The sequence below is a fragment of the Melozone crissalis genome, unplaced genomic scaffold, assembly GCF_028551555.1.
Source record: "Melozone crissalis strain CALT ecotype California unplaced genomic scaffold, PUWL_Pcris_2 ptg000291l_1, whole genome shotgun sequence".
NCBI classification, from domain to species: domain Eukaryota; kingdom Metazoa; phylum Chordata; class Aves; order Passeriformes; family Passerellidae; genus Melozone; species Melozone crissalis.
In genome coordinates, this window is record NW_026536044.1 from 9,624 (window position 1) to 27,367 (window position 17,744).

At 62.4% G+C, this 17,744-nt stretch overlaps 1 protein-coding gene across 1 annotated transcript; it reads left to right on the top strand.

The window, feature by feature from the left end:
- Positions 1 to 306: 306 nt before the first annotated feature.
- Positions 307 to 15,964, top strand: LOC128949770 (selenide, water dikinase 1-like). The gene is given in 9 exon segments (XM_054294626.1): positions 307 to 526; positions 1,969 to 2,072; positions 4,903 to 5,010; positions 7,051 to 7,205; positions 8,417 to 8,507; positions 9,650 to 9,749; positions 11,494 to 11,706; positions 15,722 to 15,918; positions 15,920 to 15,964. Coding segments are annotated over 9 exon segments (1,233 nt in total).
- The last annotated feature ends 1,780 nt before the right edge of the window (positions 15,965 to 17,744 follow it).

The window sequence follows — 17,744 nt, forward strand, 5'->3', positions numbered from 1 at the left end:
GCGGCGCCCCGCCCTCTCAGCCAGTCCGACCAATCAGCGCTCGCCTCGCGCGCTTCCCGCCGCCGACTCGCGCTGTTTCCTCGTCTCTCCCCGTAAGCCACGCCTCCTTCGCCCACAGGCCAATCGCCGCTCTCCTCACCTCTCACACCCCCCTTAAGCCCCGCCCAGCGCTCTCACCACCTCCTCCCTTTCCAAACCCACCAATCCCCGCCCGCGTCCCTCACGCCTCGCCCAATCAGCGCCGGCCGTCCGCAGCCCCGCAGCCAATCGGCGGAGTCGGCGCTCGGCGGGCCGGTTCATTCCAAGATGGCGGCGGTGGCAGGCGGGTCGCGGCGCTGGGACCCGGCGGCGCTGGGGCTGGACCCGGGCTGGCGCCTCACGGCCTACGGCGAGCTGCGCGGCTGAGGCTGCAAAGTCCCGCAGGAGACGCTGCTCAAGCTCCTGGCGGGACTGGAAGGGCAGCGCCCGGGAGGAGGAGGCGGAGGGGAAGGGCAGGAAGCGGAGAGCGGCGGGGCCCCGGCGCTGGGTGAGAGTGGGGAGAGCCCGGCAGGGCTGCGGGGGCTCTGGGGGCAGCGCGGGGGTGCGGCTGAGGGAGCCCGAGGGGCTCGGGGAGCCCTCGGACGGGGGGCTTGGGGGAGCCAGGAGGGCTCGGGGCGGGCTTGGGGGCGCTGAGGGGTTTGGGGGAGCCCTCACAGAGAGCGCTGACGAGTTTGTGGAGCTCAGAAGGAGCCAGGAGTGCTCCGGGCGGGCTCGGGGCCTCTGAGGGCTTTGGGGGAGCCTTCGGAGGGGGCGCTCAGGGGTTTTGAGGGGCTCAGGGGGAACCAAAAGGGCTCGAGGGCTCTGAGGAGTTTGGGGGAGCCTTCAGAGAGGGTGCTGAGGGGTTTGTGGGGGCTCAGGAGGAGCCAGGGGCTCAGGGGCTCTGGGTGGGCTTTTGGGGGCTCGGGGGCGCTGAGGGGTTTGGGGGAGCCCTCGGAGGGGGCGCTGAGGGGTCTGTGGGGCTCAGAGGGAGCCAGGGGGCTCTGGTTGGGGTTTGGGGGAGCCCTCGGAGGGGGCGCTGAGGGCTTTGGGGGGGCTCAGAGGCACAGACCGGGGGTGCTCGGGCACGTGGCGGGGGCACGGGGCAAAGGTGGCCTGGCGAGAGCGGGAGGGGGCGAAGGGCGATGGGGGAGGGAGCGGAGGGAGGAGCCGGGGGAGGGGAGGGGAGGGCGGGGAAGGGAGCGGCCCCCCGGGTCCGGGTGCCCCCTCCCGGCAGGATCCGCGTTCCCGTCCCCGTCCGGCTCTGCCCTGCGTGCCCCGTGCCCGGCGGGGGCTGTGCTGCCAGCTGGGGCTCGGTGCCCACCTCGTGCCCCCCTGGTGGGCTTTGTGCTACCCCCTGATGGCTCGGTGCCCCCCGTGATGGGCTCGGTGCCCTCCTCATGTCCCCTGGCATGGCCTTGGTGCCCCCCTTGTGCCCTTCCATGATGGGCTGGGTCTCCCCATGAGGTCTTGGTGCCCCATGTGTGCCCCCCCCGAGTGCTCAGTGTCCCCCTGGTGCCCCCCTAAGGGCTCTGTGCCCCCCCCCCAAAGGCTCAGTGCCCCTGTGTTTGGCTCAGTGCCCCCCTTGTGCCCCCCCGGTGGGTGCAATGCCCTCCTTGTGCCCCCCTGGTGGGCTCAGTGCCCTCCTTGTGCCACCCCCGATGAGCTCAGTGCCCTCCTTGTGCCCACCATAAGTGCTCGGTTGCCCCGCTGGTGCCCCCCGCGAGCACTCAGTGCCCCCCCTGAGGGCTCGGTGCCCCCTTGATGGGCTCTGTGCCCTCCTCATGCCCTCCCTGAGGGCTTGGTGCCCCCCCCGAGGGCTCAGTGCCCCTTCATGCCCCCCATAGCTCTCTGTGCCCCCCCCACAATGGCTCGGTGCCCCCCCTGATCTCTGTGCCCCCCTGGTGCCCCCCTGAGCGCTCGGTGCCCCCCTGGTGCCCCCTGTGCCCGCAGGCATCGGGCTGGACTCGTGTGTGATCCCGCTGCGGCACGGGGGGCTCTCGCTGGTGCAGACCACCGACTTTTTCTACCCCATCATCGATGACCCCTACATGATGGTACCCCAAAACCCCCAGAGATACCCCTGCACCCCAAAATCACCCTGGGACCCCAAAACTACCCCAGAGATAGCCCTGCACCCCAAAAGCCCCCTGGGACCCCCCAGATCCCATCAGGACTCTTGGAAAACCCCAAATCCCACCCTGGGCTCCCCAAATCCCTTGTGGATACCCCAAATCCCTTGTGGATACCCCAAATCCCCTGTGGATACCCCAAATCCCACCTGGGCACCCCAAATCCTCCCTGGGCACCCCAAATCCTCCCTGGGGACCCCAAATCCCACCTGGGCACCCCAAATCCTCCCTGGGCACCCCAAATCCTCCCTGGGGACCCCAAAAATCCCCTTTGGACCTCCCCAAATTTGATTTCAACACCCCCAAACTCCACCTTGGACCCCCTCAAATCCCACCTGGGGCCCCCCAAGCACCATCGGGGTCCCCCAGTCCTGTCCTGTGTACCCCAAATCCTGGGTTGGGACCCCCAAACACCATTGGGGTCCCCCAGTCCTGTCCCAGAACCCCCCAAACCCCATTTTGAGCCCCCCAGTTCTGTCCTGGACCCCCCCAAATTCCACCTGGGGCCCCCCCAAACACCATCAGGGTCCCCCAATCCTGTCCCAGACCCCCCCAAATCCCACCTGGGACCCCCCAGAAACCATTGGGGTCCCCCAGTCCTGTCCCAGACCCCCCCAAACCCCATTTTGAGCCCCCCAAACACCATCAGGGTCCCCCAGTCCTGTCCTGGGCCCCCCCAGATCCCACTTTGGGTGCTCCACTCCCATTCTGGGTCCCCCAATCCTGTCCTGGGCCCCCCAAATCTCATGTTGGACCACCCAAACCCCATTTTGGGCCCCCCATTCCTGTCCCCAACCCCCCCAAACACCATCAGGGTCCCCCAGTCCTGTCCTGGACCCCCCCAAATCCCACCTGGGGCCCCCCAAACACCATTGGGGTCCCCCAGTCCTCTCCTGGATCCCCCAAACACCATCAGGATCCTCGAATGCTGTCCCAGACCCCCCCAAATCCCATTTTGGGCCCCCTATTTCTGTCCCTGACCCCCCCAAATCCCATTTTGGGCCCCCCATTCCTGCCCCAGATCCCCCAACCCCATTTTGGGCCCCCCAAACCCATTTTGGGCCCGCCATTCCTGCCCCAGACCCCCCTAAATACCATTGGGATTCCCCAATCCTGTCCTGGACCCCCCCAAATCCCGTGTTGGACCCCCAAACCCCATTTTGGGCCTCCCGATCCTATTTTGCGCCCTCCCAAACCCCATTTTGGGTGCTCCAATCCCATTTTGGGCCCCCCAGTCCTGTCCTGGACCCCCCCAAATCCCACCTGGGGCTCCCCAAACCCCCTTTTGGGCCCCCCAGTCCTCTCCTGGATCCCCTAAACACCATCAGGGTCCCCCAATGCTGTCCCAGACCCCCCCAAATCCCATTTTGGATGCTCCAATCCCATCTTGGGCCCCCTATTCTTGTCCCTGACCCCCCAACCCCAGTTTGGGCCCCCCATTCCTGCCCCAGACCCCCCTAAATACCATTGGGATTCCCCAGTCCTGTCCTGGACCCCCTCAAATCCCATGTTGGACCCCCAAACCCCATTTTGGGTCCCCCAATCCTATTTTGGGCCCCCAGTCCTCTCCTGGATCCCCCAAACACCATCAGGGTCCCCCAATGCTGTCCCAGACCCCCCCAGATCCCATTTTGGGCCCCCCAATCCTGTCCTGACCCCCCCAAATCCCATTTTGGGCCCTCCAAATCCCATTTTGGGTGCTCCACTCCCATTTTGGGCCCCCCATTCCTGCCCCAGACCCTCCCAACCCCATTTTGGGCCCCCCAACCCCATTTTGGGCCCCCCAGTCCTGTCCTGGACCCCCCCAAATCCCATGTTGGACCCCCCAAACTTCATTTTGGGCCCCCCAATCCCATTTTGGGCCCCCCCAAATCCCATTTTGGGCCCCCCAGTCCTGTCCTGCACCCCCTCAAATCCCATTTTGGGCCCCCCAATCCTGTCCTGGATCCCCCCAATCCCATTCTGCGCCCCCCAATCCTGTCCTGGGCCCCCCAAATCCTATTTTGGGCTCTCCAGTCCTGTCCCAGACCCCCCCAAATCCCACCTAGGGCCCCCCAAACCCCATTTTGGGCCCCCAAAATCCCAACTTGGGCCCGCAGTCCTGTCCTGGACCCCTCAAATCCCATTTTGGGCGCCGCAGTCCCATCCCTGACCCCCCCCAAACCCCATTTTGGGCCCCCTAATCCTGTCCTGGACCCCCCAAAATCCCATTTTGGGTGCTCCAATCCCATTTTGGACCCCCCAATCCTATCCTGGGTCCCCCCAATCCCATTTTGGGCCCCCCAATCCCATTCTGGGTCCCCCAATCCCATTCTGGTCCCCCCAATCCCATTCTGGGTCCCCTAATCCTGTTCTGGGCTCCCCAATCCCATTTTGTGCCCCCCAATCCTATCCTGGGTCCCCCAATCCCATTTTGGGCCCCCCAATCCCATTCTGGGCCCCTCAATCCTGTTCTGGGCTCCCCAAATCCCATTCTGGGCCCCCCACTCCTGTCCCAGACCCCCCCAAATCCCACCTAGGGCCCCCCAAACCCCATTTTGGGCCCCCAAAATCCCAACTTGGGCCCGCAGTCCTGTCCTGGACCCCTCAAATCCCATTTTGGGCGCCGCAGTCCCATCCCTGACCCCCCCCAAACCCCATTTTGGGCCCCCTAATCCTGTCCTGGACCCTCAAATCCCACCTGGGGCCCCCCCAAACCCCATTCTGGGCCCCCCAATCCCATTTTGGGCCCCCCCAAACCCCTCTCCCGTTGCAGGGCCGCATCGCCTGCGCCAACGTGCTGAGTGACCTGTACGCCATGGGGGTGACAGAGTGTGACAACGTCCTGATGCTGCTGAGCGTCAGCCAGCGCATGAGTGACGAGGTGACAGCGACACAGGGACATGGGGGTGACAGAGTGTGACAATGTCCTGATGCTGCTGAGCGTCAGCCAGCGCATGAGTGACGAGGTGACAGCGACACAGGGACATGGGGGTGACAGAGTGTGACAATGTCCTGATGCTGCTGAGCGTCAGCCAGCGCATGAGTGATGAGGTGACAGCGACACAGGGACATGGGGGTGACAGAGTGTGACAATGTCCTGGTGCTGCTGAGCGTCAGCCAGCGCATGAGTGACGAGGTGACAGCGACACAGGGACATGGGGGTGACAGGGGGTACAGAGTGTGACAATGTCCTGATGCTGCTGAGCGTCAGCCAGCGCATGAGTGACGAGGTGACAGCGACACAGGGACATGGGGGTGACAGGGTGTGACAATGTCCTGGTGCTGCTGAGCGTCAGCCAGCGCATGAGTGACGAGGTGACAGCGACACAGGGACATGGGGGTGACAGAGTGTGACAATGTCCTGGTGCTGCTGAGCGTCAGCCAGTGCATGTGTGACGCGGTGACAGTGACACAGGGACATGGGGGGGACAGGGGACACAGCCTGGGTGTGACAGTGTCCTGATGCTGCTGAGCGTCAGCCAGCGCATGAGTGATGAGGTGACAGTGACACAGGGACATGGGGGGGACAGGGGACACAGGGGACACAGCCTGGGTGTGACAACGTCCTGGTGCTGCTGAGCAAGGAGGTGACAGTGACAGGGGGACACAGGGGGGACACAGGGACATGGGGACACAGCCTGGGTGTGACAGTGTCCTGGTGCTGCTGAGCATCAGCCAGCGCATGAGCGACGAGGTGACAGTGACACGGGGACATGGGGGGGACACAGGGACATGGGGGTGACAGAGTGTGACAATGTCCTGATGCTGCTAGTGAGGAGGTGACAGTGACAGGGGGACGCAGGGACATGGGGACACAGCCTGAGTGTGACAATGTCCTGGTGCTACTGAGCGTCAGCCAGCACACGAGTGACGAGGTGACAGTGACAGGGGGACGCAGGGACACGGTGACACAGGGGGCACATCCTGGGTGTGACAATGTCCTGGTGCTGCTGAGTGATGAGATGACAGGGACAGGGGGGTGACAGGGACACTGGGGGCAGTGTCGTGACACTGAGGGAGTGACAGGGACACAGAAGGCGATGGGACAGTGAGGGGGTGACAGGGACACTGTGGCGGTGACAGTGACATGGTGACAAGGACATTGTGGGGTGACAGGGGACACTGAAAGGGTGACAGGGACATTGCAGGGGACAAGGACACTGTGGAGGTCACAGGTGACAGTGACCATGGGGTGGTTTCAGGGGACAGAGAGGGTGACAGTGACACTGCGGGGGGTGTCAGGGGACACTGTGGGGTGACAGGGACACCGTGGGAGTGACAGTGACCCAGGGTGATTTCAGGGGACACAGGCGGTGACAGTGACCCCAGGGTGACAGTGACATGGGGGTGACAGTGACACTGTGGGCAGTTTCAGGGGACACTGTGGGAGTGACAGTGACCCAGGGGTGACCATGACCCGCGGGTGGTTTGAGGGGACACAGGGGGTGACAGTGACTCTGGGGTGACAGTGACACTGTGGGCAGTTTCAGGGGACACAGAGGGTGACAGTGACACAGGGGTGACAGTGACCCGGGGGTGACCATGACCTGTGGGTGGTTTGAGGGGACACAGGGGGTGACAGTGACTTGGGGGTGACAGTGACACTGTGGGCGGTTTCAGGGGACACAGAGGGTGACAGTTACCCCAGGGTGACAGTGACACTGTGGGCGGTTTCAGGGGACACAGGCGGTGACAGTGACCCCAGGGTGACAGTGACCCCAGGGTGACAGTGACACTGTGGGCAGTTTCAGGGGACACAGGCGGTGACAGTGACCCCAGGGTGACAGTGACCCCAGGGTGACAGTGACACTGTGGGCAGTTTCAGGGGACACAGGTGGTGTCAGTGACACTGTGGGGGGTTTCAGGGCACAGAGGGTGACAACAGTGACCCCAGGGTGACAGTGCCATTGTGTCCCCCCAGGAGAGGGACAAGGTGATGCCGCTGATCATCCAGGGCTTCCGGGACGCGGCCGAGGACGGGGGGACGTCGGTGACAGGGGGACAGACCGTGCTCAACCCCTGGGTCATCGTGGGGGGCGTGGCCACCGCAGTCTGCCAATCCAGCGAGTTCATCATGTGAGTGTTGGGCGGGGCCATGACGTGTCAATCATTGTGTGATGGGCGAGGCCACAGCCTCCTGCCAATCATGGTGTGGTGGGTGGGGCCATGGCCTATCAATCACTAGTATGGTGGGTGGGGCAATGCCTCCTGTCGATCATTGATGTGGTGGGTGGGGCCACAGACTCCTGTCAATCATAGTGTGGTGGGTGGGGTCATGGTCTGTCAATCATTGCTGTGATGGGTGGGATCACTGCTTCATGTCAGTCATTGGTGTGGCGGGCGGGGCCACTGCCACCAGTCAATCATTGCATGATGGGTGGGGCGACTGCCTCCTGTCATTGGAGTGGGTGGGGCCACTTTCTCCTGTCAATCATTGGTGTGGTGGGTGGGGCCACTGCCTCCTGTCAATCATGTGGTGGGCAGAGCCACTACCTCTTGTCAATCATTGGTGTGATGGGTGGGGCCATTGCCTCCTGTCAGTCATTGGTGTGATGGGTGGGGTCACTGTCTCCTGTCAATCATCATGTGGTGGGTGGGATCACTGCACCCTGTCAGTCATTGTGTGGTGGGTGGGGCCACTGCATCCTGTCAATCATTGGTGTTTTGGGGGCATGGGGGCAGGGTTTGGGATGTGGGGGTGGGGTTTGGGACATGGGGGTGGGGTTTTGGACATGGGGCATGGTTTGGGGACTTGGGGGCGGGGTTTGTTGTCATGGGGTGGAGCTTGGAACATGGGGGTGGGGTTTGGAACATGGGGGCGGGATTTGGGGCATGGGGGCGAGATTTGGGATGGGGCGGGGCTTGGGACAGGGGGCGGGGCTTGGGACAGGGGGGCGGGGTTTGGGGACGGGGGCGGGGTTTGGGGTTATGGGGCGGGGTTTGGCACAGGGGGCAAGGCCTGGTTATATGGGGGTGGGGTTTGGTACATCAGGGTGGGGATTGGGACCCGGGCTGGGTTTGAGGCCATGGGATTTGGGGACATTGGGTGGGGTTTGGGACATGGGGAGGGGTTTGGGACATGGGGAGGGGTTTGGGACATGGGGGCGGGGTTTGGGACATGGGGGCGGGGTTTGGGGCATGGGATTTGGGGACATGGGGGTGGGGTTTGGGGACATGGGGCGGGGTTGGGGACATGGGGGTGGGGTTTGGGACATGGGGGCGGGGTTTGTGCAGGGGGCGGGGCCTGGGCCAAGGGCGTGTCCCACACTGACGCCAGCCCCGCCCAGGCCGGACAGCGCCGTGCCCGGGGACGTGCTGGTGCTGACCAAGCCCTTGGGGACACACATGGCTGTCACCGCCCACCAGTGGCTGGACATGGTGAGTGACACTGGGGACGGGGCCAGCCCTGTGTCCTGGGGACACCTCAGACGGGTCTGGGCACACCCAGGTGTCCCCAACGGGAGCCACAATGGGACTGAAACCCACCTGAGGTGTCCCCAGGGGACCCCAAAGCCACCCCCGATGTCCCTGAGGGAGGGAGCTGCCCCCTGGGAGTCCCTGAGCCACCCCTGGTGTCCCCAAAGGGGCCCTGAGTGCTGCGGGGCTGTCCCCAGGGTGTCCCTGACCCTGTCCCCAGGGTGTCCCCACTGTCCCTGACCCTGTCCCCAGGGTGTCCCTGATGCTGCCCCCATGGTGCCTCCATGATGTCCCCAGGGTGTCTGCTCAGTGTCCCCACGCTGTCCCCGCTGTCCGTGACACTGTCCCCATGGTGTCCCTGACCGTGTCCCCTTAGTGTCCCTGACACTGTCCCTGACCTTGTCCCCATAGTGTCCCCACTGTCCCCGCGCTGTCCCTGCTGTCCCTGATGCTGTCCCCACGCTGTCCCCACGGTGTCCCCACTGTCCCCTCAGTGTCCCTGACGCTGTCTCCACTGTCCCTGACCCTGTCCCCACTGTCCCCATGGTGTCCTGACGCTGTCCCCACACTGTCCCCACAGTCCCTGACGCTGTCCCCATGCTGTCCCTGATGCTGTCCCCACACTGTCCCCGCTGTCCCTGATGCTGTCCCCGCTGTCCCCACGCTGTCCCCACTGTCCCTGATCCTGTCCCCGCTGTCCCTGATACTGTCCCCACACTGTCCCCGCTGTCCCCACACTGTCCCCGCTGTCCCTGACCCTGTCCCCGCTGTCCCTGACGCTGTCCCCGCTGTCCCCATGCTGTCCCCGCTGTCCCTGATGCTGTCCCCACACCGTCCCCGCTGTCCCTGACCCTGTCCCCACTGTCCCTGACCCTGTCCCCGCTGTCCCCACCCTGTCCCCACACCGTCCCCGCTGTCCCTGACCCTGTCCCTGCTGTCCCTGACCCTGTCTCCACGCTGTCCCCGCTGTCCCCACACTGTCCCCGCTGTCCCTGCGCTGTCCCCACTGTCCCTGACGCTGTCCCCACTGTACCCACCCTGTCCCCACGCTGTCCCCGCTGTCCCCACGCTGTCCCCACACTGTCCCCACGCTGTCCCCGCAGCCCGAGCGCTGGAACAAGATCAAGCTGGTGGTGACCCGTGAGGAGGTGGAGCTGGCGTACCAGGAGGCTGTGGCCAGCATGGCCACCCTGAACCGCACCGGTGAGGGACAGGGGACACTGGGGACACTGGGGACACCCGGGAGGGACACTGGGGACAACGGACACCCGGGGGACAATGGGGACACCCGGGAGGGACACTGGGACACCCTGGGGGACAGCCCGGGGGGACACTGGGGACAAGGGCCACCCCAGGGGGGTCCCAAAGCCACCAGGGGGGGCCCAGAGTCATCCCAGGGTGGCCCCAAAGTCATGGGGGGTCCCTAAAGCCACTCCAGATGTCCCCAGAGCCACCCCAGGGTGTCCCTAGGCCAGGCTGGGTGTCCCCAGAGCCGCTCTGTGGTGTCCCCAAAGCCACCCCAGGGTGTCCCCACACCCAGGGGGACCCACGTGAGGTGACACTGTGGCCCCTTCTAAGGTGACACTGTGCCTCTGAGGTGACACTGTGCTCACCCTGAGGTGGCATTGTCCCCCTCAGCTGTGGGGGGGGGTCCATGTGAGGTGACACTGCCCACCCTGAGGTGACACTGTCCCCCCGAGGTGGCACTGTCCCCTGAGCTGTGCCTGTCTCTGTCCCCTGAGTGACCCCATTCCTGTCCCTGTCCCTTGAGCTGTCCCCTCCCTGTCCCCAGCTGCCAGGCTCATGCTGTCCCTGTCCCCAGTGGCGGGGGCTGTCCCCCTGAGATGTCACTGTCCCCTGTCCCTGTCCCCTCCCTGTCCCCTGACCTGTCCCTGTCCCCTGTCCCCGTCCCCAGCAGCAGGGGGCTGTCCCCCTGAGCTGTCCCTGTCCCCTGTCCTGTCCCTGTCCCCTGTCCTGTCCCTGTCCCCTGTCCCTGTCCCCTGACCTGTCCCTGTCCCCTCCCTGTCCCCTGACCTGTCCCCAGCCGCCGGGCTCATGCTGTCCCTGTCCCCTGACCTGTCCCTGTCCCCTGACCTGTCACTGTCCCCTGTCCCTGTCCCCTCCCTGTCCCCTCCCTGTCCCCTGTCCTGTCCCTGTCCCCTGTCCCTGTCCCCTGACCTGTCACTGTCCCCTGTCCCTGTCCCCTCCCTGTCCCCTCCCTGTCCCCTGTCCTGTCCCTGTCCCCTGTCCCTGTCCCCTGACCTGTCCCTGTCCCCTGTCCCTGTCCCCTCCCTGTCCCCTGACCTGTCCCCAGCTGCCGGGCTCATGCTGTCCCTGTCCCCTGACCTGTCCCTGTCCCCTGACCTGTCACTGTCCCCTGTCCCTGTCCCCTCCCTGTCCCCTCCCTGTCCCCTGTCCTGTCCCTGTCCCCTGTCCCTGTCCCCTGACCTGTCCCTGTCCCGTCCCTGTCCCCTGACCTGTCCCTGTCCCCTGTCCATGTCCCCAGCAGCAGGGGGCTGTCCCCTGAGCTGTCCCTGTCCCCTGTCCCCTGACCTGTCCCTGTCCCCTGTCCCTGTCCCCTCCCTGTCCCCTGACCTGTCCCCAGCCGCCGGGCTCATGGTGTCCCTGTCCCTGTCCTGTCCCTGTCCCCTGTCCCCTGAGCTGTCCCTGTCCCCTGTCCCTGTCCCCAGCCGCCGGGCTCATGCTGTCCCTGTCCCCTGAGCTGTCCCTGTCCCCTGTCCCTGTCCCCAGCAGCAGGGGGCTGTCCCCCTGAGCTGTCCCTGTCCCTGTCCCCTGAGCTGTCCCTGTCCCCTCCCTGTCCCCAGCCGCCGGGCTCATGCTGTCCCTGTCCCCTGAGCTGTCCCTGTCCCCTGTCCCTGTCCCCAGCCGCCGGGCTCATGCTGTCCCTGTCCCCTGAGCTGTCCCTGTCCCCTGTCCCTGTCCCCAGCCGCCGGGCTCATGCGCGCCTTCGGGGCGCACGCCGCCACGGACGTGACGGGTTTCGGGGTGCTGGGGCACGCGCGGGCGCTGGCGGAGCAGCAGCGCCTGGACGTGGCCTTCGTCATCCACAACCTGCCCGTCATCGCCTGCATGGCGGCCGTGAGCCGCGCCTGCGGGGGCCGGGGCGGGCTGCTGCAGGGGACGGCGCCTGAGACATCGGGTATGGCACCAAAATGGCACTGGGGACACTGGGAGTGGCACTGGGGACACTGGGAGTGGCACTGGGGACATTGGGTATGGCATTGGGGACAGTGGGAGTGGGACTGGGGACACTGGGAGTGGCACTGGGGACAGTGGGAGTGGGACTGGGGACACTGGGAGTGGGGACACTGGGAAGGGGGACACTGTGCCCGTCATCGCCTGCATGGCGGCCGTGAGCCGCGCCTGCGGGGGCCGGGGCGGGCTGCTGCAGGGGACGGCGCCTGAGACATCGGGTATGGCACCAAAATGGCACTGGGGACACTGGGAGTGGCACTGGGGACACTGGGAGTGGCACTGGGGACATTGGGTATGGCATTGGGGACAGTGGGAGTGGCACTGGGGACACTGGGAGTGGCACTGGGGACACTGGGAATGGCATTGGGGATACTGGGAATGGCACTGGGGACAGTGGGAATGGCATTGGGGACAGTGGGAGTGGCACTGGGGACACTGGGAGTGGCACTGGGGACACTGGGAGTGGGACTGGGGACACTGGGAATGGCACTGGGGATACTGGGAATGGCACTGGGGACACTGAGAATGGCACTGGGGACACGATTTGGCACTGGGGACACTGGGAATGGCACTGGGGACAGTGGGAATGGCATTGGGGACAGTGGGAATGGCATTGGGGACAGTGGGAGTGGCACTGTGGATACTGGGAGTGGCACTGGGGACACTGGGAGTGGGATTGGGGACATTGGGAATGGCACTGGGGACACTGGGAATGGCACTGGGGACACTGGGATTGGGGACCCTGGGGGCACTGGGAATGGCACTGGGGACACTGGGAATGGCACTGGGGACACTGGGAGTGGCACTGGGGACAGTGGGAATGGCACTGGGGACAGTGGGAGTGGGATCGGGGACAGTGGGAATGGCACTGGGGACACGATTTGGCACTGGGGACACTGGGAGTGGCACTGGGGACAGTGGGAATGGGGACCCTGGGGGCACTGGGAATGGCATTGGGGACACTGGGAATGGCACTGGGGACAGTGGGAATGGCTCTGGGGACAGTGGGAATGGCACTGGGGACATTGGGTATGGCATTGGGGACACTGGGAATGGCACTGGGGACAGTGGGAATGGCTCTGGGGACAGTGGGAGTGGCACTGGGGACACTGAGAATGGCTCTGGGGACAGTGGGAGTGGGATTGGGGACACGGGGAATGGCACTGGGGACAGTGGGAGTGGCACTGGGGACACTGGGAATGGCTCTGGGGACAGTGGGAGTGGGACTGGGGACACTGGGAATGGCTCTGGGGACAGTGGGAGTGGGACTGGGGACACTGGGAATGGCACTGGGGACAGTGGGAGTGGGACTGGGGACACTGGGAATGGCACTGGGGACCCTAAAATGGGATCAGGGACACTGGGAGTGGCTCTGGGGACACTGGGACTGGGGACACTGGGAATGGCACTGGGGACACTGGGAATGGCACTGGGGACACTGAGAATGGCTCTGGGGACAGTGGGAGTGGGATTGGGGACACTGGGAATGGGATTGGGGACACTGGGAGTGGCACTGGGGACACTGGGAGTGGCTCTGGGGACACTGGGAGTGGCACTGGGGACACTGGGAATGGCTCTGGGGACACTGGGACTGGGGACACTGGGAATGGCACTGGGGACAGTGGGAGTGGCACTGGGGACACTGGGACTGGGGACACTGCTGCAGGGCACGGCCAGGGGCGCCCCCAAAACAGGACTGGGGACCCCAAAATTGAGACGGGGAGCGCTGGTAATGGGATTGGGGAGCGGGAAAATGGATTGGGGACCCTGGAAATGGGGGGTTTGGGGGGGGGTTGGTGTTTTGGGGTGTTTTGGGGTGGTCTTGGGGTCTTTCGGTGTATTTGGGGCTGTTTTTGGGGTGTGTTTGGGATATTTTTGGGGTGTATTTGGGATGTTTTTGGGGTGACACCCCGGTTCATTCGCAGGGGGGCTGTTGGTGGTGCTGCCTCGGGCTCAGGCCACCCGGCTCTGGGAGGTGTTTAGGGTGATTTTGGGGTGTGTTTGGGGTATTTTTGGGGTGTGTTTAGGATGTTTTTGGGGTGTGTTTAGAATGTTTTTGGGGTATTTTTGGGGTGTCTTTGGGATGTTTTTGGGGTGACCTTCTTCTGTTCCCTAGCGTGGGCTGTTGGTGGTCCTGCCCCGTGCTCAGGCTGCCCGGTTCTGGGCTGTGTTGAGGAGGTTTTTGGGGTGTTTTTGGGATGTTTTTGGGGCGTGTTTGGGGTGTTTTTGGGGTATTTTTGGGGTGTGTTTGGGTATTTTTGGGGTGTGTTTAGGATGTTTTTGGGATGTTTATGGGGTGACACTCCTGTTTATTCACAGGGGGGCTGCTGGTGGTGGTGCTGCCCCGGTTCTGGGGTGTTTTTGGGGTGTGTTTCGGATGTTTTTGGGGTGGATTTGAGGTATTTTTGGGGGGTATTTGGGATGTTTTTGGGGTGACACACTGTTTATTTTGCAGGGGGTTTATTGATTGTCCTGCCCTGCACCCAGGCCACCCAGTTCTGGGCTGTGTTTGGGCTGTGTTTAGGATGTTTTTGGGCTGTGTTTAGGATATTTTTGGGCTGTGTTTAGGATGTTTTGGGCTGTGTTTAGGATGTTTTGGGCTGTGTTTAGGATGTTTTGGGCTGTGTTTAGGATATTTTTGGGCTGTGTTTAGGATGTTTTGGGCTGTGTTTAGGATGTTTTGGGCTGTGTTTAGGATATTTTTGGGCTGTGTTTAGGATGTTTTTGGGCTGTGTTTAGGATGTTTTTGGGCTGTGTTCAGGATGTTTTGGGGTGACACCCTGTTTATTTTTCAGCGGGTTTGTTTGTGGTCCTGCCCCGTGCCCAGGCCGCCCGGTTCTAGGCTGTGTTTGGGCTTTATTTGGGGTATTTTTGGGGTATATTTGGGATGTTTTTGGGGTGACACTGTTTATTCCCACAGGGGGTTTATTGGTTGTCCTGCCCCATGCCCAGGCTGCCCGGTTCTGGGCTGTGTTTAGGATGTTTTTGGGGTATTTTTGGAGTATTTTTAGGATATTTTTGGGATGCTTTTGGGGTATTTTTGGGCTGTGTTTAGAGTGTTTTTAGGATGTTTTCAGGGTGATGCAGTATTTATTTTGCAGGAGGTTTATTGGTGGTCCTGCCCCATGCCCAGGCCGCCCGGTTCTGTGCGGAGCTGAAGGCGCCAGGCCGGGGCTGTGTTTGGGATATTTTTAGGATGTTTTTGGGGTATATTCGGGATGTTTTTGGGGTGACACTCTGTTTATTCCCTTAGGTGGTTTATTGATTGTCCTGCCCCATGCTCAGGCCGCCCGGTTCTGGGCTGTGTTTGGGGTATTTTTGGGGTGTGTTTAGGGTGTTTTTAGGATGTTTTTGGGGTACTTTTGGGATATTTTTCGGGTGACACACTGTATATTTTGCAGGGGGTTTGCTGGTTGTCCTGCCCCATGCGCAGGCCGCCCAGTTCTGGGCTTTATTTGGGGTATTTTTGGGGTTTGTTTAGGATGTTTTTGGGGTATATTTGGGATGTTTTTGGGGTGACGCTGTGTTTATTCCCACAGCAGGTTTATTGGTGGTCCTGCCCCGCGCCCAGGCCACGCGGTTCTGGGCTGTGTTTGGGCTTTATTTGGGGTATTTTTGGGCTGTGTTTGGGGTATTTTTGGGGTGTATTTGGGATGTTTTCGGGGTGACACCCTGTTTATTTCACAGGAGGTTTATTGGTGGTGCTGCCCCGCGCCCAGGCCGCGCGGTTCTGGCTGTGTTTGGGCTGTGTTTAGGATATTTTTAGGATGTTTTTGGGGTGTATTTGGGATGTTTCGGGGTGACACCCTGTTTATTTCACAGGAGGGTTGCTGGTGGTCCTGCCCCGCGCCCAGGCCGCGCGGTTCTGGGCTGTGTTTGGGCTGTGTTTAGGATATTTTTAGGATGTTTTTGGGGTGTATTTGGGATGTTTTTGGGGTGACACCCTGTTTATTTCACAGGAGGTTTATTGGTGGTGCTGCCCCGCGCCCAGGCCGCGCGGTTCTGCGCGGAGCTCAAGGCCCCCGGGCGCGGCCCCGGGCTCCAGGCCTGGATCGTGGGCGTGGTGGAGAAGGGGCCCCGCGGCGCCCGGGTCATCGACAAACCCCGCGTGATCGAGGTGCCCCCCCGGGGGGCCCCCCCAGAACCCCGAGAGCCCCCCCGGGGGCAGCCCCCCCCCGGAGCCCCCCCGGGGGCCCTGCTAGGGGCGGGACACCCCGAAATCCCCAAAGGTGGGGCAGAGAGACCCCGAAAACACCCAAAATTGGGTCAGAGAGACCCCAAAAATCCCCCCAGAGGTGGGGCAGAGTCACCCCAAAAACGCCCAAAGGTGGGGCAGAGAGACCCCAAAATCCCCTGCTAGGGGACACCCCGAAAACGCCCAAAATTGGGGCAGAGAAACCCCAAAGTTGGGTCAGAGTCACCCCCCGCTAGGGGACACCCCAAAAACACCCAAAATTGGGGCAGAGAGACCCCAAAGTTGGGTCAGAGTCACCCCAGAGAGACCCCAAAAATCCCCAAATTTGGGTCAGATCCATCCTGAGCCCCCTGCTAGGGGAGAGATCCCCCAAAAATCCCCAAATTGGGGAAAATCCCAACCCTGATGCAGCTCCCGGTGAAGGGATCCCAAAGAAAACCCCAAAATCCCCAAAAATCTCCAAAAAATCCCATCAACCCCTCCCCACCAAAATCCCATCAAAGCTGCCCCAACATTCAGGTCAAACCCCCCCAAAAATCCCATTAAAGACCCCCAAATTGGGTCAAACACCCCAAAAAATCCCATTAATGTTCCCCCAAACTGGGTCAAAACCCCCACAAAAAATCCCATCAAAGCTGCCCCAAAATTCAGGTCACTCCCCCCCAAAAAATCCCATTGAAGTCTCCCCATTTTGGATCAAACACCCCAAAATAATCCCATTAAAGTCCCCCCAAAATTCAGGTCAATCCCTCTAAAAAAGTCCCATTAAAGTTCCCCCAAATTGGGTCAAACCCCCCAAAAATCCCATCAAAGTCCCCCTAAATTGGGTCAAATCCCCCCAAAAAATCCCACTAAAGTGCCCCCAAATTGGGTCAAATGCCCCCCAAAAAATCCCAATAAAGTCTCCCCAGTTTGGGTCAAATGCCCCCCAAAAAATCCTAAATAAAGTTCCCCCGAAATTCAGGTCAAAGCCCCCCAAAAAATCCCAATAAAGTCCCCCCAAATTGGGTCAAATCCCCCCAAAAAATCCCATTAAATCCCCTCATTTTGGGTCAAACCCCCCAGACCCCATCCAAGCCCCCCCATTTTGGTCACACCCCCCTCCCAGGGACCCCCAAATCCCCCCCCCCCCATTTTTGGGGTCCCCCCCTCCCCCATTGGCCGTGCCCGATGAGCAGCGGGCGCGGCCCCCCCCCAAACCCCCCCCCCCCCCGCGTGACGCCCCCCCCCAAAACCCCCCCGTGGGGGTGGGGGAGGGGCCGAGACCCCCCCTCAGTGAGGGGGGGCTGGGGGGACCCCCAGAAATGGGGCAGTAAAGGAGATTGCAGAGAAACGGGGGCTGTTTATTGAGGGGAGGGGGCCCCCAAATATCTGGGGGGGGTTTGGGGGTGACATGGGGGGTTTGGGGGTTCCATGGGGGGGTCCTGGGGGGGATTTTGGGGTGCTCCCCCCACCAAATCCAGATCATGACGTGGATCCAGGGAGATTCCCAGAGGAACATTTGGGGTTTTTTGGGGTCCCAAACCCCAGGTTGAAGCTCCCAGAGGGGTTTTGGGGTTCCCCGGGAGGTTTTTGGGGTTCCATTGGGGGTTTGGGGGTTCCTTTGGGGGGATTTTGGGGGGGTCCTGGGGGAGATTTTGGGGGTGCTCCCCCCACCAGATCCAGTTCGTGATGTGGATCCAGGGAGATTCCCAGAGGAACTTTTGGGGTTTCTGGGGGGTTTTGGGGTCACCCTTGGGTTGAGGCTCCCGGAGGGTTTTGGGGTTCCCCGGGAGGATTTTGGGGTT